At 44.9% G+C, this 24,814-nt stretch overlaps 1 protein-coding gene and 1 long non-coding RNA gene across 4 annotated transcripts in view; one reads left to right on the top strand and one right to left on the bottom strand.

Annotated features, from left to right (window-relative positions):
* The window catches only part of ABTB2 (ankyrin repeat and BTB domain containing 2), a 608,178-nt gene that overhangs the window by 63,987 nt on the left and 519,377 nt on the right, over positions 1-24,814 (bottom strand). The window contains exons 6-9 of the mRNA XM_069623381.1: positions 24,382-24,471; positions 22,842-22,943; positions 21,531-21,627; positions 16,665-16,800 (exon numbers count right to left, since the gene is read on the bottom strand). Of these exons, the coding sequence (XP_069479482.1) occupies positions 16,665-16,800; positions 21,531-21,627; positions 22,842-22,943; positions 24,382-24,471 (425 nt within the window). The remainder of the gene's footprint in view (positions 1-16,664; positions 16,801-21,530; positions 21,628-22,841; positions 22,944-24,381; positions 24,472-24,814) is intronic.
* The window catches only part of LOC138503562 (uncharacterized), a 156,813-nt gene that overhangs the window by 53,790 nt on the left and 78,209 nt on the right, over positions 1-24,814 (top strand). The window lies entirely within an intron of this gene.

The raw sequence follows: 24,814 nt of genomic DNA, 5'->3' as shown, positions 1-24,814 counted from the left end.
AAACAAAAATCTCGAATTTTCTTTTTAATATGTTTTTATTTCGAAATGGGGGGGTTCCCCCACCAACCCCCCTTTTTTCTTTTTTTTTTTTATTTTACCCTTTTTTTATACTTACCTGAACCCACAAATACATATAAATAAATAAATAAATAATTCGAGATTTTTTTTTTCGAGATTTTGGTGATTCGATATTTTGTTTTCGGTTTTTTGACCGACCACCATCCATCTCTTGAAGGTGTTTCATGGAGCCAGGTTTCTTGCAGGCAAATCACTAAGTGCTCATTCAATTCTTCTGAGTTTTGCCCAAACAGATGTTTACATCGTCTGGTATTCCAGGAAAATAGGGAGCCTGTACCTTAGGGCTCCCTATTAGTTTCCTTAGAGGCCAGGGCTCTTGATAACCAGTGCCAATGTTCAGGCATGTCCCCTCTGATGTACGAATCCTGTCTCCTTCCTGCATACTTCGTTTGAATTGTTTTATTCTTGAAGGTGACAGTAAATGCCCCATCCAAGTATGGATTCCTCACCTCTCCTTGTTCTAATACAGCACGTCTGCTTTTGCTTGATTTTATAATGACCCTCTGTGTGAGTGTTGTATTCTCTTAGGTCAATGCCAAAAGGCAACAGCGCTGCTCTGGCATCTATTAACAGTTTTTTAACTGATTTTGACTCCAGGTGCAAGCGTACCCAGTCCAGCTGAGATTTCTGGATGTATTCAGTTATCGCAATTTCATCTGACCAGATTACATTAAGTGCCGGCACACAGTGGGAGAGCTGCATAACATGTCTTCTATTTAAGGCCACTTCGTTTTTTTCTGACAGAATATTTTCCAAGTAGACCTTACACAGTTCATTTCCTGACCTTTTCCTTTTATCACCTATTTCTAATGATTCGAATCGTGGATGGTGTACACGATCCTGTGGTTTTGTTGGATTCATGATTTTAGTGCTACTTTTTTTTATGTTGCACATGTTTTTCCGTTGTTGCCCGTGATTTTATTGTGTAATAACTGTTTTTTGAGACAGCCAAAAGCTTGGGCGATCTACTCCTAAAACTCTCTGGTGTCTTTTCGTTATCCGAGTATTTGCTCTTACCAGAGAACAACCATTTAGGAGACTCCACAACAACATGTACTACTGATGTTTGTCGCCTGATTGAGCAGATCTCTTCGTTTTCTTCAAGATATTGTGATAAATCTGTTGTAATCTGTGATTGTAGTCTGTCATTACAATGGAATGGAATGCACGTGCCTACAGGAATTCATTTCTATAACTGGGGTGACGTGCGTGTGTTCTGCAGGAGTCGGTTGGTGAGTGCCCGCCGGGTGGGAAGCCGTTGTCCGTTCTCCTATATGTTAACTTGTGCTTGGAGACATTAAAGACATACAAAGAACTTACTTGAGTGCGGATCCACCTTATTACACTGGCGACGAGGTTTGGGGCTGCTGCGGAGGGGGCAGCACAGCTGGAGAAGACACTGCCCTCCGGGTCTTATCCCACCCGGCGGGATCCTGTCCAGTGAGGTGGACCGTTGCGGATCCACCTTATTACAAAATCCTCTAGAGGGTTATAGTCCTCAGTGCTGTTTACATCTTCATGATTTACCGTAGGCATTTCCGACTCCTTCTTATAGGTTGTGAGGGTGCCCAGGCCTGCACTTTTACTTGTTTCTTTATTGTTAGTCGGCGCCATAGGTTTTAACATTATCTGATTGCTCACTTTATTCTCTTTTTGCCAGCTTTTTTGTTGACTGGGGCATAGGAAGGTTACGCAAAAATGCTATTGAACCATTTCATTTAATTTCAGGCCTCCTCGGCCATTTTCTGATTTAAGTCTACATGTTGCTGGCTGTTTTCCAATCTTATGTGAAACATTACCCTTGGCGCCGACTTGGTTCGATCTCGAACACGACTGCATCAGAGGTTCGTGTACCCTTGCAGGGGCTAATGTTAAAGGTGTCCTTTTCCTTTGCTTGACCCTTACTTGGTGCAAAGTTGTCGACGTGCCCTTGGCCATTTTGAGCATGTGGACTCTCGGCATCAATAATCGTGTATGATTCCCTACGTGTGTACTCCTTCTATAGATCTTGTGCAGTGCCAGACTTATCATGCACATTTCTCTTGGTTGATTTAGCATTGTGGTTTGCTAAGTGTGGTGGTTCCACAAGCTTCTCTTTCTGTCCATCGCCCGGCAACATGGTTTTGTCTTTATTGTTAGTGGCAGCCTGGTCGTTATGTAGTCTCTTGGCAGGTATATTGTCTTGCCCCGAAGTGACCAATGTATCATTTGTGTTTATTCACATCCATTTTGAAGTTTCTAGTAGGGCGTCCATCATGTTATTTCTGTCCCCATATTCACTCTGAGCCAAATCACAGATTCGTGCTTGCCACATGGCTGATGTTTCTGCCTCTCGGATAAATCCAGCTTGGAAATTTTCCTTGAAGGCTTCCAATACAATTAGCTTGGAGTGCACCATTGCCAACAATGTCTCGTGGTCCCTCATACTACTGTGGAGGTTTTAATACATTTTCAAAAAAGACGCCAATGAAACAGTTAAGGCGGCCATCACATTGTTGTGTATTTGTGAATCCAGGTCGGCTGCTTGTTGTGAATTTTGTGCAATACCCTCATTCCTGGGCGTTAGTTCTGATAGTGGCGAGGTTATGGGCGAGCACTACGTATTCAAGGGATTTTAATCCGTTTTTGATGATTACTCCTCGCGAATACGTCTGGTCTTTTCAGTTTCCGCCTCTCGCTTTGGTCCATTGACATCGTCCCATGATTTGAGTGGCTGATGCTGGTATATTTGATCTAAGTTAGCAGCAGGCATTGAAACATATTGGTTATCATGGTTCATCCAATGTCTTTCTTCAAAAGAAAAATCGCAGGGATTGCTCGCAAATGCACGCTCTCATTTCGGCAACGTCCTTCCTTAGTCTGGCCTCAAGTCTTGCATCTCGCTCAGCATTGGCTTTCTCCATTGCCATTTGCATTTCAGAAATGTTCTCCTTTGCTACATTTGCCTTTTCGTGGGTATCCACATTGCTAACGTCCTGCACGTCATACATAATCACTTTGTTTCTTGTCACCGCTGATGGTGCCTCGAGTCCTTCCTGGACATTTTCAACATTCGTTATCGCAAGTCTCGATTGCCTTCTCAAAAAGTGGCCAGGTTGAACGCGGAAACCGAGCATTAATAGAATGATTTTGTAGTGCAGGAGACGTTAGCAGCCTTCGTAAATACATCTCCTTCCAATTGCTCAGCCTCCTTCCCCTCATTCCAGCTCTTATCCTTCCACACCTCCAAGGGCTGGGCAAAATCTTTTGCCTGTCTTGCTGGGATGAGGGTGTGAACGGACTCAGTCTTTTCACACGAGCAGTTCCGCGTCAGTGATATCTTGTGAGAAAACCTGCGAATGCGCGTTAGATTGTCCAGCAGTTTCGGTGCAACCATTAGGCAGTGAGTCAGCTGATTTTACTGTGCTCTTATTCAGTACTGATACCATAGTTTCACTCACCTGCCGTATTAAAAGTTGATCTCTAATGTTCTCCGTCGGAATGGTTTGTTGTGCCCGTTGCTGTTGCTGGCTACGCGGCCCCTGTTGTTCCATGTGTCGTTGGTCAGACAGTCCCACAAGAGGGACGCGGGCGGACAGCTCAGGCGCACCTCGGGAGTGACTGGGGAGAGACTGGACTCTCCTACCAGACTCAAGCGCCAGCGCTATGCGCCCCTTGCAGAATATAAGGGCAGGGCTTCTGTGTTAAAGGCACAGTGTGCAAACTCCAAAACTCCAACAGCAGCAGCAGCAGCAAAGCACACAGTCAAGCAGTGAAACAGTCAAACATAGTAGCTGGAGAGAAACTCGACTCTCCTACGGGACTCACGCTTTTCAGTTTTCATCCTCACATCCCAAATAATATATCCTTTTCTTTAGGAACCTCTCAAAGTCAGCCCAACATCTCTCAGGTCCATTAATACTCTCACCAACCTTCGGCTATGTTCTTCCAAGGTTTTACCATTTAACAAAATGTCACCCTGAAAAAATCAAATACCGGTCTCTTTCCTAAACATAGCATGATATGATATGATATGGCATTTGTAACGCGCCTATACACATAATAATGCTTTGAACCATAGATGATGGAAATGCCATGGACATGGCAAATCTCTGAACTGCAAAGTTTCCTTTGGGATTACAAATGCTGTCAAACTCCAAGAGGAAGAATGCAACCTGTCAGGGTGTTGCTCAGATGCCAGATCGTGCAATACCGAAAACTACCTTGCCTTACCGACCAGATCTTCATTGATAAGCAGCGGAAACTTAAAAATGATGCTCCAAGATTCACGCGCAAGGGAACCTGGCCTGAACACGTGCTTGCGGTGTAGCTTGAGACACACATTGCCTCTACAGCCTCAACTACACACAACCTTTTCGATTTGCTCAATTCCTCCGACACCAGTTGTCACCAATGGAAAGCATTGCCTCTAACTTGGCACGCTGTAGCAATTGACAACTCCTTAAAATCCAATAAATCCTTTAAAACATCCTATCTTATGTTCACGCACCTGAGGGCACAACTGTTCCTTCTTCAGCCACTCTCACCTTTCACTGATGCAATCTACCCTTGGGCATTAGGTTAACAATATGTTTCACCCCCCACTATGTTCTTTTCGCACCAACATGTTTCCTGGTCTCTTTCAAACATACACTTGGGTCCTGCGTCTCCCAAACCCTCTATAACATCTTTACGAAGCCCCTCTTCGATAAATTGGACCATCTGGGTGTCACCTACACCAGCTATGCAGATGACACCCAGATACTCCTCACCATCTCTGGCAACTACAACACTGACGCCACCAGGATTAACGAAATATTTGCCATCATTCAGGCTTGGATGGCCACACACGGCCTCTGCCTAAATTATGAGAAGACTGAGCTTCTCCTAGTCGGGTCCCCTAATAATCTACAGAAACTCAGCCCTGATTATTCGAACTTCACCATAGATGGCAACATCATCCCAGTTGTGAAAAACGTGAAAACGTTAGGCTTCTACCTTGACGCCAATACTAACCTCGCCAAACAAGTTAATACGACTGCCTCAGCCACCGCATACACAGGAAAACTAATCAGGGCCTGTAGACCGTTTCTATCTACAAACAGTTGCCTCATTCTGGCGAGGGCCCTTATACAATCAAAGCTTGACTACTGTAATAGCCTTTACCTTGGTGCCAACCAAGCTATAATCAAGAAACTTCAGATCCTCCAAAATAATGCGCTGAGAGCAGCACTAAATATTACCAAGAGAGAGCACATCTCCCACACAAGAATATCTTGCAAATGGTTATCCATTCAGCAAAAAATTGACCTAAAAACCCTTTGCCTCACCTACAAAGCCTTAAACCACCTAGCCCCCCAGTACCTGACCAACAAACTCACTCTTAAACCCAACACAAGAGTCACCAGATCATCCAATACCCTCAGCCTCATCGTGCCCAGATTCACTGCCAAAAGAGCGGCAGGCTCGAGCTTCACTGTCCTCGCCCCTCAACTTTGGAACACCCTGCCACTGAATATTAAACTGGCCAAATCCTTCCAATTGTTCAGAAAACTAGTCATTAGCTGGCTTCTGGAGAAGGTAATCCTCAGATAGACTAAGCTTAGTACTTACTGTATATATTGTACATATTCTGAAATGTTTCCTAATACCTGCCTGTACATACCATATATGGCATACTTCCGCCACAATTGTTTAACTGTTTGTATACTGTAACCTTGTAACTTGTCCTTTAAGCGCCCATTTACCCCTGGGTCTGGAGCGCTATACTAAATAAAATAAACAAACAAACAAACAAACTTGACCAAATGTCCTTTAAATCCCATTTGTGTCTCGGAAACCCAACCATGGGATTCACACTACACTTATAAACTCTTATGTCGGTGTCTTTTAGTGCTGCAGTGTGTCCTCAGTTCCAGTTGCACCGGTATCAGCAAAGAACGCTGGGAAGAGCCGCAGAGAGACAACCCATACAAAGTCGGTCAGCAAGGGCACAGTTCTTTCTGAAGATTCCCCCATCTCTGGGCTTGATCTACTTCTTGCCCCCATCGCAGCTCCCACCTGAGTTGGAGTCGCGCTTCACTAACCACACAACGCCTCCCTCTGGATCTCGAGGGTCTGGCACATGCTCAGCCTTGACATTCTCAAGGGCGGCACTGCCAAATGCCAGACCACCATGGCAAATTTAGGGAAAAGGAATATCCTTTAGTGCAAGAACATTGTAGCTCTACCCCCCACTGCAAATCAAATGAAATATTTGACACGAATATGTCACCTCTTTTCCACACCACTTCCTGCACTGTCCTTGATTCCTTGGAAGGCTGACTTTACCTGGTTGCCGCTATTGAGAGTCCACAGAACAGGACACTTCTGCTCTTTGCTGAACTCCTTTATGTTCAGAGAAGTAATATGTAATGTATTTTCTCAGTTAGGGTCACAGACTCCAATGAAGTGTCCTCCACATTCTGATCACCTTTTCCAACTGTCATCTCTCCTCTCTCATGCAGCAGGAAGCCTCTCCATGTGCACATTCTAGAAACATTCACTGGTACATGTACATTGAACGCAGCATCATATAAAGTAGCAGAAAATGTAGCTGTAATCTTAAACACGATTCCAAAGTTACTCTAGAGGAGAGGCCCTCAGACCACAATCCTTGGCATGCCTCCACCAATCAGGTTGCCCTTCATCGTGTTCATTTCCTTGCACTCTTTGGGTATGTTCCAGATGTCCATCAGACCCGCTCCTGAGTCCATAACAATTAACATTCCAGTGTATTGGTTGTGCTAAAATATACTGCTGTTAGGCTTATGGATTTTGGGCCCTCGAGATGCAGAAAAATGTAGACGGGCCATTTGCATGAATGCCATTCTGTTCAAAGCTACTCACACAAGCCTTTAACTAGCGCTATGGTGATTTAAAATATTTACAACCATATTTAGAATTCCAAATATGCTTTTTCTAAACTGACGTGCCTGCAAGCTGCCTTTTCGCTTTTAGTGCTTGGTGAATTCGTGTTGTGCATTGTGGGTATTAGGAGGTTTTTCTGAAATCCTCTGCAGAGGGCTTAGAAAGTCCAATCTTTAGTAGGTGTACAGAGTTTCCCACCTAGTTAGTCCAAACTCTTAGGATGGGAGACGGCAAGAAAAGGGTGAACCCTATGAACACGTCTGCACACAATCAACGATTGTCCACACAGCAAAATGACTGAAAATATGTACTCTTTCTATAACCCTTCTTTATTAAAGAACCATCTACAGAAAAGGTAAGTACTAAATGAATAGCAATGGATATTTGGATCTGCTACATGTACCCGGATCCCAACTAGCGGCAGCCCTTTTGCATAATTTTTGCGGCCTCCTCTTCCACAAACTATGTTTAATATGTAAAATAAATCATACCATGACACCCGCTAAAAAATGCAGCGAACAAATCCGGTAAAGCTGCTGTTTACCAAATGTGGTGAAACGGCCACATTGAGTTGGGTGGGTACCGAATATTTTTCTAAAAGTTATAGAGTGTGAGAATGCTTCAGAAGCGCAAACAAACCCTTAATAAATAGAAGGGAGGTATATGAAATTCAGTTCATTGGGCCTCATTATTTGCCACCAGGATACCAGCAAATGCTATTACCGTTTACGGCACTCAGTCCGGCGGCATAATCACCAGATTATGGGTGACGCTGTAAATCTCCATTCATGGAGTCTCATAGGACTCCATGGGGTGGGGGGCTTTGCCGTCATTACTGGCACTGGCAATACCGGTGCCGGCAATGATGGCGTTTTATGCCGGTAAGGTGCCTGCCTTACCTCTAGCTTTTAGCTGGAAGTAACACAGGTGCCCTACAAGAAAACCTGTAGTCGGCTGGTCTGGTAATGTGCCGGTATACGTTGATACCAGCACTTTAATACCGGACCGGCCGTCTTATAATATGAGGCCCATTGTCTGTAAGAGTCCTAGACAACTACCTATACAGATGTTCAACCAAATATTACAGTAAGCTTAACTTTGAGGGAGCTTTAAAAGTTTAGGACATGCAGCTGCAGGGGTGTGAGATTCCAGGTCTCATGGTGGAGAAGATGTTTGCCGTGAGCAGCAGTAGAGGAAATCGGCCAGAACAAGACTGAGTGGTGCTCTTGCCGCACTGGTTGCTTGTGCGTCGGATAACTGGGCTTCAGAACAGGATCCTCCTTGCAAGATCTGTATTTATTTTTAAAATTATTTTATTTGAATTTGTAAAGCGCGCTACAGCTCATGGGCATCGAGGTGCTGCTGCAAGAAGATGTCTTAGTTACAGGAATTAGACTTAGCTCATGGTTACAGGGAACAAAGGCCTAGCTTAGTAAAGTGATGCATATACATACATGTTTGTGGCAAAAAAGCTGATGTGGTACAGTGATACAACCAATAGCATTTTGACAGCTTTCCTAAATGCTGTGTGCGAATCAATTTCTCACGTGCGGAAGGAGGGAGTTCCAGTTGGTTGCTGCAATGACCGGAAAGCTAGCTCCTCCGGTCCGAACCCTGAGGGTCTAAGGGATGGTGATCCTATTCATGTAGGCGGTTCTTGTGGGTCTGTCAGATGAGGATTTGGAAATACGTTGTGAATGGTTAAAGGGAGTGGTGTCATGAAGACATTTGTGGGTGAGGGCGAGGGTTTTGAACATGATGCGTTTCTTGATGGGGAGCCAGTGGACAAGTTTCCTGGTTGCTGGTATCTGTCCTACGGTTTAACACTTTCAGTAGACTCTGCAAGGGAAACTGAATACAGAAACAGTCAAATCTTTAATGTTTGTTGCAGCTGTCCAAATTGGTATATACGTCCTGCAATATACAGAATTTCTTTTCTTAGGGTGAGTAGTGTGACCAATCAAAACTGCAGAGCCCAACTTCAATGTATTCGCTCAAAAGGTTTTCTTACTGAATCACTTCAAGACAGGTTTCAAATTTAAAATCGTAGACATTCTTATGTTCCCATAATGTTCTTTGCTTTTATGCAAATCATCAGGATTGGGTTCTATGAAGAGATACTTTACTGTGTGACCTAGTGTGAAGCCACGCCCCTCAGCCCACCCTCTTCTCCCCACGGCTCTGCCCCTCCAAGGATAACTGGGTTCCCCCAGTAAATAATAATAATCTGTTTTTTATATAGCGCTTTAATCTAAAGAACTTTACATAGGACTTATTCACATACATTACTATTACATGCTTTCCATTTCCAGCACTGGTGAGCAGCATGCATGTCACCTGGATTTCCAAGTACAGAATGGCCTGCACACAGGATGGCTGCTAGGAGCTCAAACGAATTACCAGAAACCTATGATGGAAGGTCAATGACTGTGTCCACGCGTTCAAGGGGAGTTGTCTACAAGAGATTTCCTCTGGTCGAGGCGAGAGAGAGCTTTGCCTTCAGGATAAGAGGATGGTAGCATTAAAGCTCACAGCAAAGTTCTCAGCACTGTTCTTGTGTCTCTCAGCTGCCTCAGTATCAGTGGTTGATTAAATCTTGGGGTCCCCATAGATATACATATCCAAAGGGCTGGGGTATACCTCAGCCCTCCAATCACCTACAGTAGTTCTGAGAATGATTCAATCAGGGATGGACAGTCAAACTCTATTCACTCAGGCACATACATAGGGATGTGGATCAAGGCATTATAAAACCCAATCTGGATTCAATTCATGCAGCGGCTCCTTTGTGGTCTCTGTCCAGAGCCCTTGAAATTGAATGGTCATTCCCACTGAAACAATTGAGGAAGGCAACCAACAAAGGGGGTAGTTCAGTTTGCAGGGTTTATAAGACCAAGTGGCCTTTTTGGTCACTGAAAAAAGACAAAAGACTGTTTGAGAATTTGATGGAAGAGAAAAGGTGTCACCAAATAAATAGCAAACCTCAGCCGCCAGTCTGCACTAAATAAAAATTCTGGGTTTTGTAACTTAGACATAGAAAAGAAAGATGGAAGAAGAGGGTACCCCTTTCCTGGTAGTCATAGGCGCTACTAGGACAGCACATTTGAAAATGAGTTATTGTAGTAAGCAAGGTTTGAAAAGATCCTTACTGTGACAGATTGCCATCTGGAGAGGATGGGGAAGCGGGAGCCTTTAAAAAAAATGTAATTATAAAACTATATGGGTAATTCTGTTTCTGAAAATGATATCTGCTGATCCGACACCACCTTCATAATGCTCCATGTCAAAAAGCAGAATGCAACCATGTTCTTTGCTGTTACCTTCCTCCAGGGAACAGGAACACTCCCTGGGAGGGCCCCTGGAGCCGGTGCTTCAGAAAGTCCTGTCATTACAATGGCCACCTCGCACCAGGGTGCAGATTGTTATGACCTTCTGATGTAAGCTGACAGCGGAAGAGTAGATTTGTGGTAGCTCAGATAAGAGGTTCAGTGCACAAAGGCCTCTCACCATCTTGGATTTTGCGAGGACTTCTAAAGTTGCTGTTCCTCCTCCCCACGGCGTGTAGATAATGTACTCTGGGGGTGACGTCAGCAGGCAAAGGACACTTGATACAGCAACCAGGATCGGACCTTTAGCAAGACGCCTACTGAAGAGCAATCCACTGCAGCATTTTGCTTATGTAAGGGGGAAACTCCCTTTAGTCAAATTCTTTCTATAACACTCTTGAAAAAGGAGTCACCTGGAGCACTGTTGAGGGAACAGTGTGCTCCAAAGCCCTCTACTACTGACTTAAAGACACAGAGCTCCAAGCAACAGCAAAGCTCTTTTCTCTAACCATGCAAAGGGCCTATTTAGCATTCCAGCTGGCTGGACAAGGCCCACTGCTACTGAGACACTGGTACCCAAGGCCCTGCCAATGGAGGTGACACAACTCTGAAGTGCTCTCTACAAACCTTCCAGGCTGGGACAGGCAGAGGAATGAGCTCATCTTGCCCCAGCAACCCTGGACTGGGTCTGCCAATGACTGTAAAGCTCAAGAAGCAGCCCAAAGCCTGTTTTCTTTGCCTAGAGACACTTTATGAGCCAGCTCAACTCACTTCAAGCCGCTACAGGACCTGCAATTATGTTTTTGGCACTCCAAGTACTTCAATCTGCTTCAAGCTATCCAGGCACTGATTCAACCCATTGAAGCAGACGGCCTCGACCTGATAGCTGGCTACACTCTGTGTACAACCAACTCGACGTTGCTCCACTGCTGATTCAATCCAACAGAAGCATCATTGTGACCCAACTCAAGTGTGATTTGATCTGCTGGAAGTCGACTGCCGACTCGACCCATTGGAAGATATTGGGCCTCATTACGAGGTAGGTGGTAAGGGATTACCGGCACCGGTAAGGACACCGGTGCTGGTAATCCCTTACCACCCTATTCCGAGGTCCCTTAGCGGGTCCCTTCCTTAACGCTGGTTTTACCAGGCGTTATGGAAGGGACCTTGTTAAGGGACTTCAGAGCTAATAACGGTACCACAAATTGGGGTAACGTTATTAGCTCCATCCCCATTCCCATTGAGCCCTATGGGGGCTCAAATGGGAATGGGGAATGGTTCCTGGAATTGGGATTTACCGGGTCCTCCAAGGTTGGAATGACCCGGTAAGTCCCTATTTCGGGAACCGGGACCCGGAATGCGGTAAGGGGGTAGCCATGGTGCTTATAGCACCATGGCTACCTCCTACCTCGTAATGAGGCCCATTGACTCAATCCATTTGGTTCCTGCACCTCATACCGTCTTGATACCAACTTCCGATTGAAAAGGCATGTCTTTATCATCTTTACACCAGATCAACTGCAGTAAAGTGCCTGGAAATCCTAGCTCAATGGCGTTAAACCCCAAAGACAAGAAATGGGCTTTGTCCATCTGATAAGCTGTAAAAAAAACCTGGAGACCTCAGTCCCCGTTCCATACCCTTTTAAAGAAATCTTCATGACATTTTGCATCTAAAATCTTTGCCCTAGAGCCCATGTCTACAGGGTAATAGTGCCCCATTATTCTTAAATGATGCCTTCTTTGTGTTTGCCCTGACAGGGGTTGGCCAGTAGTGTTTGTGTTAGTTCTGTACATTGTTGTTAGTTTAATGAACAATCCCATTTTTACAGAACCTTGGTTCGGCATTCTTTTCTTTTGATATCCCAAGACTATTGTTTGTATTGCTTCTATGCAAGCTCACGCCCCTCATGAACAGTATAGCCTGCCCACAGCCGGCACGGCCCTAAACAGTGAAGAAGGTATACCTCTGGGGCTGTGTCTCTTTCACCTTTATGATTGGGATCACTGCTGGTTTAGTAGTAGTGTGGGACTCAGCAGGAGCTTCAGCCACTACTCATCCGTGTAATCCTGCAAAGCAGTAGTCTTTTCTTCATACTCACTTAAACATTAAAAAGAATCCAGGCACTTGAGGAGTCAGCGAAAATACTGGAGGGGGATGGGTGGGGTCTCGCAAAGTGAGGCCAAAGCAGCAAAAGGGATAATCTTCTCTAACGGTGACTTTGATGCTTTCATTTTTGAATTCGGTATAAGCTTGCTCTGGAGCTAGGAAAGCCTGCTCGTCTAGTCCTGTGATATCACCGTCCCTGCCTAGATGGAAATAATGACAGAGTACCGAACCGGACGTTTGTTTCACCAACCGTAGAGTCCCAGCGAAACAGGGTGTGCCGATATCCTTCCTTATGCCTTGCAGACGCTTGCATCACTCGTTCGGCAGTGCTTAATAGTTGACTGAACTTTCCTGCCAAAAACTTGTTTGCATTACTATTTGTGCAGTAGTGTACAGAGGCCAGCTACTTTCCCCCCACCGAATGCGCGCGTGCACACACACACGCACGCACGCACGCACGCACAAACACACACACCCACCCCCCCCCCCCCCCCAAGACACATAGTCCAAAACATCTGGAGAGCCAAAGGTTGCAGATCCTGATCATCCTCAATGTTTCAAGAAATATCATATTTATTTGATAAAAGCATTTAGTAGAGTGCAAATCTAGTCCCAAATGTCTGACGGAGCACTAGAGAAAGCAATCCTGGTTTTTAACAAAGTACTATACGTTTCAAAGAGGAACATAGAGATACAATCTACAGGATAACCATATGCGATCCATACTGCATAAACTATTCTAGAAAAATGAAAGGAGTCACAGAAAACATGTACAAAGGTTTGCATCCAGGTTGCATATTTACCCCATCTCGGACCACCTGGGATTCAGAAAAGAATTAAAAACCTCGCTCTTCTCCCCCAAAATGTTTCAGTCCTGCTGCGTGTACTGCAAGAGTGCACTTTATCTAGGCCCACATCCACTGCACCCAGAGAGCATGCTATCAAAGTTCCATCCTGGCCTGCAACTCCCACCACTTACGTCTCAGCCATCTTCATGGTTAAGACTCCTTGAAAAGGTGTGCCTTGAGTTATTTTCTGAATTGTCGGAGCGTGGGAGTCAGACTGATGCTGACGGGGAGGAGGTTCCATAGTCTTGGAGCCTATGCAGAGAATGCTTGTTTTCTGGTCCTTTCCTTTTTGCAGCGGCAGATTTCAGATGCCCTTTATGTAGCTTTCAAACAACACCCCTAATGATCTGCATGCCGCTCACCTGCCACGCTCCTAGCTAGCACACAGCCATGAAAGATGCCACCACCCCATCCCAGCTGTAAGGAAGGCATGGCATCACCAATAAGAGACGCAAGTGACCACAGTTCAAGAGTGTTTATTGAACTTCAAATAAGGATATGATAAATGCCTATTGAATCCTAAACCTACAGATGGGATCAAGCTATGACCATCAAATAATAATAACGCAGTCCTAGTCGTGTCTTGTCAAAATGAAAGGGCTATACTAAATCAAACTATTGCCAATACTTATCTCTAAACATAAATAGTGTGGGAAACAAGGTTATGAAAAAGAAAAAAGTATTCAAAATGATATGTAGGGATTTCCAGGCCGTTGGCCTCCCTTCCCCATGTTTTCAGCACGGGACAAGGCAGTTCACTCGAGCCTAGCACAATCTCTGCTTTCTTTTGCACGAGGATACAGTTCAAGAAATAGCAACTTGGCCTTCAACGCACAAGTCTCCTTGCTCCAAAAGTCTCTTCACTTCGTGGGCCTGATTTAACCAAATAACACGTTCCTTTCTATTTAGGTGATTCACTATTCACCCCGGATGCCCCTCAGCCGGGCTCAGATCCCTTCTATACAAAGTTTGTAGGATATTATTTTTCTGGATGACTCACATGGTTCACCCCAGATCCCCCTCAGCCAGGCTCATATCCCTTTAACACAATTAGTCTCCCTGAACCGGGCTCGGACCAATGTCAATTTTACATTAAGCATCGAAAACATTTGAATGTGCAGAGTTTGGCTTGACCTGTTGCAGGACCACTTCGATTTCACAATTCCTTTCCTTTTAATGTTCATTACCTTTCAGTTGGATACCTAACAGAGACTTTCTAATCAGCACCCACTTGATGCTGGACCACTCTGTCTACAATATCATACCTTAGCTTCAAAGTTCAGTCACTCATCTGCTGTTTTAAATATATTTGCAATCCAACTTGTTAATAAGCATTGCCTTAAGCTTTTGCATTCATCACACTGAATTTTCATACTGGCCTCAAGTATTGTCTCCGGAGGATAGGTCAGGGGTAACGTGCTCGCCTTAGAAGCAAGACGACGCAGAGCATCACAGGTTTGATCCCCGGGTCCGAGCTTAGAAACCTCTGGGTATTAAGCGGGTTATAAATAACCTATCATATCATATCATATTCCTTTTGAGCTGTTCATTCTAGCAAAATATTTTTTCTTATCTTTTAATCAAACATTTATTTATTTATTTTGCCATTTGTAAGCGCACCTTACCCGGAGGCAACTGGGCACTAGTTACTTAAGAGTGACGATAACTGTAATTACATATTGTATGTTACATATTACATACTTTGTAATCAGGCTTCCCTGAATTCGCCTCCTCTGTAATGTGCTATGTGTCCTTCGGAAGGTGGGTGAGTGCTATAAATCCCTCCCACGATAAGCCCAAAAAAATGAAAGATATTTTACAGCAAAGACGCTGAACATTCATTTGGTAGTAGAGGCACTCTGCTCTACTGACCTCTCCTCATTCTATGTGCCTTAGCGGGGTTAAAGGTCCGCACATACTTTTGTTGTGCCCTCCAGCATTTGTAACGTGCACAAAACCCTCTGGCATCGAGGCGCTAGTTAAGCACTCGGGTGTCTGGGGGGTGGTTAGGGGAGGTAGTTAGTTACAAAGAACAAGTCAGGTGCGCAGACGTCAACAAGAATAAGGTCCAACTATTCAGTAATGTCCTAATCTACTCCCAACAGCTTTTCTGAGTGGGGGTTGTTGATGACATGGGACCCCATAGCCATGCTATCCCATAGAGTGGGGGTTGTTGATGGCATCGGACCCCATAACCATGCTATCCCAGAGTTATCCAGTTCACCTCCTGCGGTCTTCAAAATGAAAGCCTATCCCGCAGAAACCCTTAGTTTATCTGCCAGACGGGTTCAGGCGCAGGCCCGGTCTGGCCTACAGGGCAATAGGCCCATGGCCGAATCAAAAACACAAAATGCTAGTAGTGTGGGCCAGTTTTGTAGGTCAAAGCGGGCCACTTTTTTGGCCCAGTTTGATGAGTTAATTCACTCTGTCGCTAGTAGCTTTGACCAGTGTTGCTGAATAAATAGTATTTAAAATGTAAAATTTGCATCACACTTTATCAGAAAACTCCACCTTCGGTACTATTCAAACAATGTCACAAAAGGAATGAATAGCCATTTGCAACTGTGCACCACTTTTTGATTGGTGCCCGAGACACCTTTATGGCCCAGTCCGACCCTGCGCATGAGTGGCCATCTTGACATGCCCACAGTTTACCTTTAAATTACCGTAGTCATAGTGAGCAATGTGAGACCCCCTCCCAGGCAGGGGTGTTGCTAGGTCTGGAAAAGACCAGGGGCTACGATGATGTCAGAACTGTCAGGACTGGGGGCTAGCTAGCCTTTCGGTTGTAGCTCATAAGATTCTAACGGGGCTACAACCAAAAGTTCAGGGACTATAGCCTCCTCAGACCCCCCTAGCAACGCCTCTGCTCCCCGGTCAAATACTATTAATCAAAAACATTGATGAAGGACCCGTTCACTCCAAGCGAGGTATAACCTCTTCCTTTTGCCTTTATTAGATAACAATTTAAACACAAATAATGTTTTAGGACCACTCTCTGCTGTTCAAATCCCTATTGGTAGGCTTCTGGGGGTAGGGGCTTGGGTACTCCCTTGAGTAAAAGCAATACCAGCAACAAACATGAACATTTCTTCCAAGTCCTCTTTACAGATTGAGATGTGTACGAACTAATTTCGAGTGAAACTGTAAAATAGTCATAAATTGGTACTAGTATACATTTTTATAAGGGGCGCGAGGCCTACAGCAGTCAGAACTAGGGCAAATTGGGGTTGGGTTGTGTCAGTAAAAACGCCACCAGGCTTTCCCTTATGCTAACCCCACCCTCCGATATCAGTGTCCCCTTCATTCCTGGAAGAGAATTGCCAAGTTCACAATCTAATTGTTAATAGGTGGATACGTTTCAGGGAGGACGTAACATACAGAAAGCCAAGGATAAGAGCCCCGGCAATGGGTCACCTGTGCCCGTGTGCTGCGGAGTGGCTGAAGCAGTTCATGTCTTCGTGCAGCGAGGAGGACATGCCATTAGCCTCCAGCATGCTCAGCAGGGGGTCGGCCCCTCGGCTCAGGATCAGACTGACCAGCTCATAATTGCCTGCAAGACAAAGGGGCAGGGTAGAAGAAAACAATGTGACATCCAAGCGCTGTGATCTCCCGAGAACGCAGCAAGCAAGGGCCAAAATGTTATTTATTTATTATTTTCATTATTTTTTTTTTTTAAATCAGTACACACGTTACTTCTAACATTATGTTACATCAACCTCACATTGGCGAATTCCAGTACATACACAGACATAAATGCGAAAATCAATATAAAAAAAGAAAAAAAAATCTGATCCTCTGACTAAAATGGACCACATTAAATTAAGTTAAAAAAGAAAAAAAAAACAAGGAATACTATTAAAATGAATGCACTTGCCTACATCTAGCAAATTCCCTTGTCGTGCCAGTCGCACTTTGCACAGAATCCCCAAACGGTTACCTCTATCAATCAAAATAGTTGAAAACTAAGCCAGTAATGTCCTCCCAAGGTCAACTGCTCCAAATTTCTCCGCTTCTTCCTTTGCTAATATCACTTCATCGATGCTTTCAAAAACTTTATTTAAAAATGTGAATGATCACATCTACCAGAACTGTTTTAAAGAAAACTTTGACAAACCCTCTGTGTGTTCTTGTACAGGACATAGCCGTAGCATCCTGCGGCTAGGGGTGAGCCTGCTTCTGCTCGACTATGTGATGCGTGCCCCGTGCATGTAGGCTTACATGAAGGTAGTGCCACCCTACTGTTGCACACAAGGCCTAACCATGATCTCGAAAGAAGCAGACTGCCAAGAGTAGAACCTGAAACCCATCTAGCAGTGGCTAGGAGAGGAAGAGGGAGACTAGCACGAATAGAACCTGAAACCCATCTAGCAGTGGCTAGGAGAGAAAGAGGGAGACTGCCAAGAGTAGAACCTGAAACCCATCTAGCAGTGGCTAGGAGAGGAAGAGGGAGACTAGCACGAATAGAACCTGAAACCCATCTAGCCGTGGCTAGGAGAGAAAGAGGGAGACTGCAAGAGTAGAACCTGAAACCCATCTAACAGTGGCTAGGAGAGAAAGAGGGAGACTAGCAATAATAGAACCGAAACCCATCTAGCCGTGGCTGGGAGAGAAAGAGGGAGACTAGCAAGAGTAGAACCTGAACCCCATCTAGCAGTGGCTAGGAGAGAAAGAAGCAGACTAGCAAGAGTAGAACCTGAAACTCATCTAGTAGTGGCTAGGAGAGAAAGAGGGAGACTAGCAAGAGTAGAACCTGAACCCCATCTAGCAGTGGCTAGGAGAGAAAGAAGCAGACTAGCAAGAGTAGAACCTGAAACTCATCTAGCAGTGGCTAGGAGAGAAAGAGGGAGACTAGCAAGAGTAGAACCTGAACCCCATCTAGCAGTGGCTAGGAGAGAAAGAAGCAGACTAGCAAGAGTAGAACCTGAAACTCATCTAGCAGTGGCTAGGAGAGAAAGAGGGAGACTAGCAAGAGTAGGACCTGAAACCAATCTACCCGTGGCTAGGAGAGAAAAAAGGAGACGAGCGCTGACCTAAAATTGATGGTCTCAATTGCAATCCCATTGGGCACTTAACTGCAAGGGAAGTGATATGGACAGTAGTTGGCAAGCCACTACAACTCTTGGGGTAATTTAGCTTATTTTTGGAGATAAGGCGACAAAAACTCTCCTCGTGGACCTTCTTGGACCTTTAAATACCATGCAACTGGCTAGCATGGGAGGGTGGGTGGATTAGTGAGCATCTCTTGAAAGACGCACTGTACACCCGAAACCCACAACATCGTATTGACTCGATGAGCCGATGCCTAGGCAGTCACATTCTAAATACTTGCCCAGGAGAAGAAGGGAACCTGAAGGCAGGGACAGGTGGACATCTGTAATGTGACTGCTGCCAGAACAGCAGAGTATTTTCCACCACTGTGTGTAGTGCATACATTGCTCAAGAGAACTCACTTGAGGACCATCATATTGAGCAGCTGATTACGCAACATAAGACCCACCATGCCCTTTCTTACTAGTCAGCTGTGAACAAAGTTATATGGCGGCAGCAGCTACTTGTCCCGAGCTGGCTCCACCAATGAGAGCGAGGAACGATAGCGGACTCTTGTCCAGAGCAGCTGTGCACAAAGAGTCACACACCAGATTCCCTTTCCCATCAGTGCTGGTTTACAACGTGCACCCGATGGAACAACCAGGGGAAACGTACAGCCACCCGCAAAGAACATGCCAATGGTACGAGCCAAGGTGGTTAGTGATTAAAAACGACCACGTCAATCAGGCACGAATACCCTGGCATGTTCTTTGTGGGTGGCTGTGCCTTTTTAGGTGAGGTGCGGAGATGACACAAACCACGCAGGATTAACCCTAAGGACTTGACACCAGGGTATCGGAACCCAAATTATAATTGAGAGGACAATACTCCTTTGAGAGGATACGGAGTATCTATCTGTGCACCACGCCAAGGGGAAGCTTGCACTAGCCAGAATTCTGGCATGGAATTTAAGGAACGGAATGCAGCAATCTGCTGACTCACAACAGAGTCTATATTAGGAGTGAGGCACCTAAGCCATTATACAATAGATCACACACCACATGAAGACCATTAAGGAGACCTTTTTGACTTATCTGAACAAGTTGCCTTGAAAACGGCTGCGAAGGTCAAAACATGTGTCCGCTGTCTCACATACAGTTTGAGATTAAAGCACATTGGAGACACCTATCTAGAAATTGTTTTTGGACATTCTTGCTTCAAGATTTCATTCATGCTAGTATATGAGGTCATAGCGCCATTCGACAGCACTTAACCTTTGTCTGTACCTTTTTACTGGCTGTTCTTCACATGCTCTTAAGGTTTAAACAGCCATCAAGGCCAACCTGTCTAACTGCCTGAGAAGCAAGCAAGCATTTGCACAATTCATAGACCCTTCTTAACCGTTGTATTTAGCCACAAGAATCACATACTTTGCAGCACTCATTGTGTGCCACAGATGCCAGTATGGTGCAGAAATGTATCAGTAGCTGGGCAATCAAGACACTATCATTTGCACGGTCTGCAATTCCAGTGCCAAACGTATTCATTTCTTGCTGCTTTGCAATGGCTACCGAATTCTGAGAGCCCATTACCTCCTCCCCACGTTTCCATGAAGCAATGCCTTTTGTTGGGCGAATGACGACCTTAACATCGTTTACTTTACTGCTAAATGTATCCACCGTGCTTGGTGGATAAGGAAGCATCAGATTCCATGGATTACTGCCTGAATATCGGCACCTGCATTTGGCCATTTGGTGCATATTGGTAATGCTTGAATTGCCATTGGCATGTTTTCCCTGGATCTGTGTGATCCAAGGGTTTACTAGTGGTATTGTTATGGGTTATTATTTTGCATTCATGCTTATGTTTTTTATGCTTCAACTTGCTTTGCTTTTTCTTTGTTCATTGATGGATCTGTGAGTTTTACTGTTTTTTCAATTTTTTAACCCCTAAACTGCCAGGCTATTATGCAAGTCTATGCAAAAAGGACGAGCATACTCGTCCATGCGCTACAGCTGACGACCTATGTCGCATAAAGCGTGTTATGACCTGAACTGTTAGTCAAGAGAGCAGTGTATTGGGATTTAAAAGGGGCAAACAACATCTATGTCATTGATAGTAGCATTGGATAGAGAAGGAGGATGGGCGGTTAAGAGCCAGTCTAAATGGTCAATTACTGTTCAGCAAAACATACAAATGCAATCCTGTGCCAATGGAACGCCTCCTGACAGGTAGAGGTGAGTGTGGGAATATTCTAAACACAATCAAGTTGTTTCAGCTGGCAAACTTTGAGGTCCACTTACTTGCACAAATATCTAATATTGTATTTTGGTCTTCAGGTGCAGGGAGCCAAAGGATGAAACACAAACTATACATGAAGAGCATAGGAAATGCAAGCATATGTGATTAAGACCAGACACCACAGGTTAATTTCCACTAGATCATGCCACTGTCCCGGTGCTGGTCTCATATTCCGGCAGTGCACCTTGCAGAAGGACACGGTCTAGTCATGAATCCCAGGATTTAAGGCCTCCTGCCATTAAATCATCTATATGGAGCATAGATGACCTGCTCGGCCTATGGTAGTCAGCGCTCCACCCACTAAAGGGCCTACTTTATGTGGTCCATGTGGTGCACGAATTGCATGCTCAAGCTCTGCCACAGAGTGCTCTTCCAAAGCAAAACGGTCTGCACGGAGCACGGATTGTGTGCCCGGCCACTAGCATTGAGAGTTCCACCCTCTGACTAGAGTGTCTATTGGCTCCTTGCAGAGCACAGATTGCATGCTCAATCTCTCCCACGGAGTGCTCTTCCAGCAGAACGGTCTGCATGGAGCACGGATTGTTTGCTCAACCAGTAGCATTGAGCGTTCCACCCTCTGACTAGAGTGTCTATTGGCTCCTTGCAGAGCACAGATTGCATGCTCAATCTCTCCCACGGAGTGCTCTTCCAGCAGAACGGTCTGCATGGAGCACGGATTGTTTGCTCAACCAGTAGCATTGAGCGTTCCACCCTCTGACTAGAGTGTCTATTGGCTCCTTGCGGAGCACAGATTGCATTCTCAATCTCTACCACGGAGTGCTCTTCCGGCAGAATGGTCTGCATGGAGCACGGATTGTGTGTTCGGCCACTAGCATTGAGCGTTGCACCCTCTGGCTAGAGCATCTATTGGGTCCATGTGGAGCACAGATGATATGCCCGGCCTCTGCTATGAGTGCTCCTCCTGCTGACAGTACTGCCTGAAGTGCTCACCTGCTGCTGATGCCAGCTGGAGTGGGGTCTCTGCATAGTTGTCTTCTCCACTGTTGACAGCAGAGCCTTCAACGTGTGCACCTGCGTCCAGTAGCAGCTGCAGCGGGCACAAGAAACATAGGGACAGGAGTGAGACGGAAGAGCGTTAGAATGTGCATGTCAGGAGTGTGCATACATCTATAGAAACAGGGTGTCCAAGAATAAAACATGGCAGCCTCATTTTAAATGCGGTGATGGAGGCATAAAAGCAAGGCATGGCTATTTTACACCTCCATTTCCCTCTCTGTCCCATTTTCAAGCACTGAGAGGGTGGAGGAGGGCCCCAGAGAGGAGTTAAGAGCCCGGCTGTGTGTCCCCCTCCTTGTCAGCGCACTTCGTTTAACACCTGCACGAGAGATTTTTATGCAGCTGTAAAACGAACTGATTCCTAGGGAATCCTCCTCGATTTAACAGTGCTTAATTTGTGGGGGTGGTTGCCAGGACTCAGCCCCCGGCCTTATTGTCTCGGACGCAGATTGATTATGAAGCAATGATAGCCAGGGCATCCATCGACCCCAATGAGCAGGTGCGAGCTGTAGTTTAACCCCAAACGGGTCGACACTGTGGGTAGCAGCAGTGGGTGGTGGGGATCTGCCCGCCGGCAGGGTCAGAAGCGTGCTAGAAAATATTTGAGCCGCGGCACTCAATTTCTTACAAATAAAGCACAGTTTAAAATAGCAGGCAGATTCCTCAGGAATCCAAATAATGAAAGCTTCCTGAAAACTGCAAATTGCAGGTGGTGTGTATTTCGTTGTACAAGTCGCAAAGGGAAACTGAAGAGCCAGTGGGAATACGCCCTGTGTTACTCTTCAGTACTCCCCTCCGCCTTTTGAATGTTGAAAATTGCATGCTGGGCACCCAACAGCAGGTAATTGTAAACTTTGGTGATGCCCGGCATGTAATTAGTCTTTAAGAGGAAATAACCTTTGGTGTGTGTGTGCTTGTGCCTGGGTATTGTTTGGTATGTGTGTGTGAATGGGTCTTGTTTTTTTGTGAAGCTTTAGAGTGACGTGTCTTTGGTGATGTGTGTGTTTACAGTCATATGTTTTTTCGATGGGTTATGTATGTGTCTTTTCCCGAAATAGGAATTTTACAGTATAGTCAGTGCTTTTTTGGTTTGTGGCGTGTACGGATGATGAGAGTGGATGTGTATGTTTAATTCGATAAATGCGTATGTATGTCTTTTTACATCTGACTATTAGTCTGTGTGCGCGCGATATCACGTGTGTGCGTGTGTGTACACATTGTGTATGCTCCTGGTTGCGCACTTACCTGTACCACAGATATATGACCGTGTAACACAGCGAACGTCAGAGCCGTCCAGTGCCGACTGTCGGGGTGTACAGAGGGGTATTTGGGAGAGACACCAGGCACCTGGGGACAGAATAAAATGTTGTTTCTATTACATAGTAATCGACATCTTAAAAGCACATGCTGCTGTGTGTATATTTACAAGCGAACCCTTGGACTGCACACGTTCCCAGTTGGTTGGAAAGATGTTCCAGGCCTATCCAACTATCACCGACCAGGTGAACTAAGCTCAGTCGCTCCTCAAAACGATCACATTTGTAATGTTGAATGAATGCACACACTACAAGCCCCGCCCACTTCTTTTGTGCTGCTCTGAGATACAGATTTAGACACTACAAGCGGCATGATTTCAGATGAATTGGTGATTGTGAAATTAGCTAGTGTGCAACTGGTGAAAATGAAACAAGTGACTATGTAATTAGAAAAGCTGAAATAAATAATTGTAACATAACATTTGAAAAAAATAGTTATTGTAAAAGTAGCAATTGTGGAGTAAGTGCCTGCAAATGTGTTATTGTGAAAACTAAAGGCTGTCTAGCAGTTGTAAAAATGGCAATTCTGAAATTAGTAAAGAGAAATGAGAAATTGTGAAATTGGGGTTTGTCAAATTAGTGATAAGTGTTTGGGCAATTTGCTAGCTAAACTAGTGACTTAACAATTGTGAAATGAGTGATATCAGAATGAGCTATTCTGAAGTAATAGATCATGACATTAATTATTTTGAATTAACAATTGTGAAATTTGTGACTGTAAAATAAGGTTTTGTGAAACTATTGACTTAAATTAACCATTTAAAATTAGCTATTGTTACATTAGTGGATTTGAAATCCTCAATTGCGAAATTTACGATTGAGTGGTTCAAAATTGAGAACATAGCGCTGGTGTAACATCAGGCGCAATTGGTGATTATGAAATTAATGGGTGTAAAAGGTTTTGAAGTGAGAACAATTGCATCTGAAGTCCTCCACTAATACTACACAGAATAGCTACAGGCCGCTTGTAATTTCAGGAAAGTCATAATAGCTCTTCTGTTCCACTCTCCTACGACCTATGCCTAGAAGGCTTGTCTAGCTCCTGTTGCTGTTGCTCTTCCAGAGTCAGAAAGCCATGGTGTTGGCAGGCGTTTGTGCTTCAAAGGAACCATTAACATAACATATCCAAACTGGGGTGCAGTAGCAAAGATTCACTGTAATGGGCCTCCACCCCTACTCCGCTGTCTCACTTGAAATGGATGCCAGAATAGGTCAGACTCCATGACCATTTCTTCTTTTGCCTCCCGGATGTACTGCTAAACTGACGTGATTCAAGATGGGTTGGAGATCTGCCCCCCTGTATTAAAAATGGCAACTCATGTCTCATGGGACATCCTTTAAACTGCTTGATGCTAGATGCTTCACCTCATTCTAGACCCGGATCTGATGTTAGCAAGTGAACTAGACAGGAGCACTGTGCTCAACTACTGGAATGGGCCATTGTTTGGGGGCCAGCCAATCATACTTACCGCAATGTCTAAGTTGGCTCCTGCATCAATCAGCATCTGGACCATGGCCTCGTCTCCAGCTGCACACGCGTACATGAGCGGTGTCATGCCCTAAAGGGAGACACAGTGTATTAGAGTTAATATGAGAGCTGAGGTCAACAATTCACCATTGACCGCCATGAGACCATTCAAGACACCACACATCAACCGTGCCATGACTGGAGCACTGCTCACCAGGCTGACATCAATATGGCTTTCAAATGATGTCTGCTGTTTAAGTATGTCATTCCAGTAGCCACCATGCCATAAACAGGCATGGCTTATATTTACATTTGAATGTGCCACAAGGATGACTATGATACACATTTATTAGGTGTTGAATCAGAGGTGCCATTTAAAGTCACTGCTGCCTGTTGGAACGTAGCTATCAGGAATGCACTTGTGACGTTTGAAT

The sequence above is a fragment of the Ambystoma mexicanum genome, chromosome 11 (genome assembly GCF_040938575.1).
Source record: "Ambystoma mexicanum isolate Mex_15411 chromosome 11, UKY_AmexF1_1, whole genome shotgun sequence".
Lineage (NCBI taxonomy): Eukaryota > Metazoa > Chordata > Amphibia > Caudata > Ambystomatidae > Ambystoma > Ambystoma mexicanum.
This window is presented reverse-complemented; position numbering and strand designations above follow the sequence as displayed.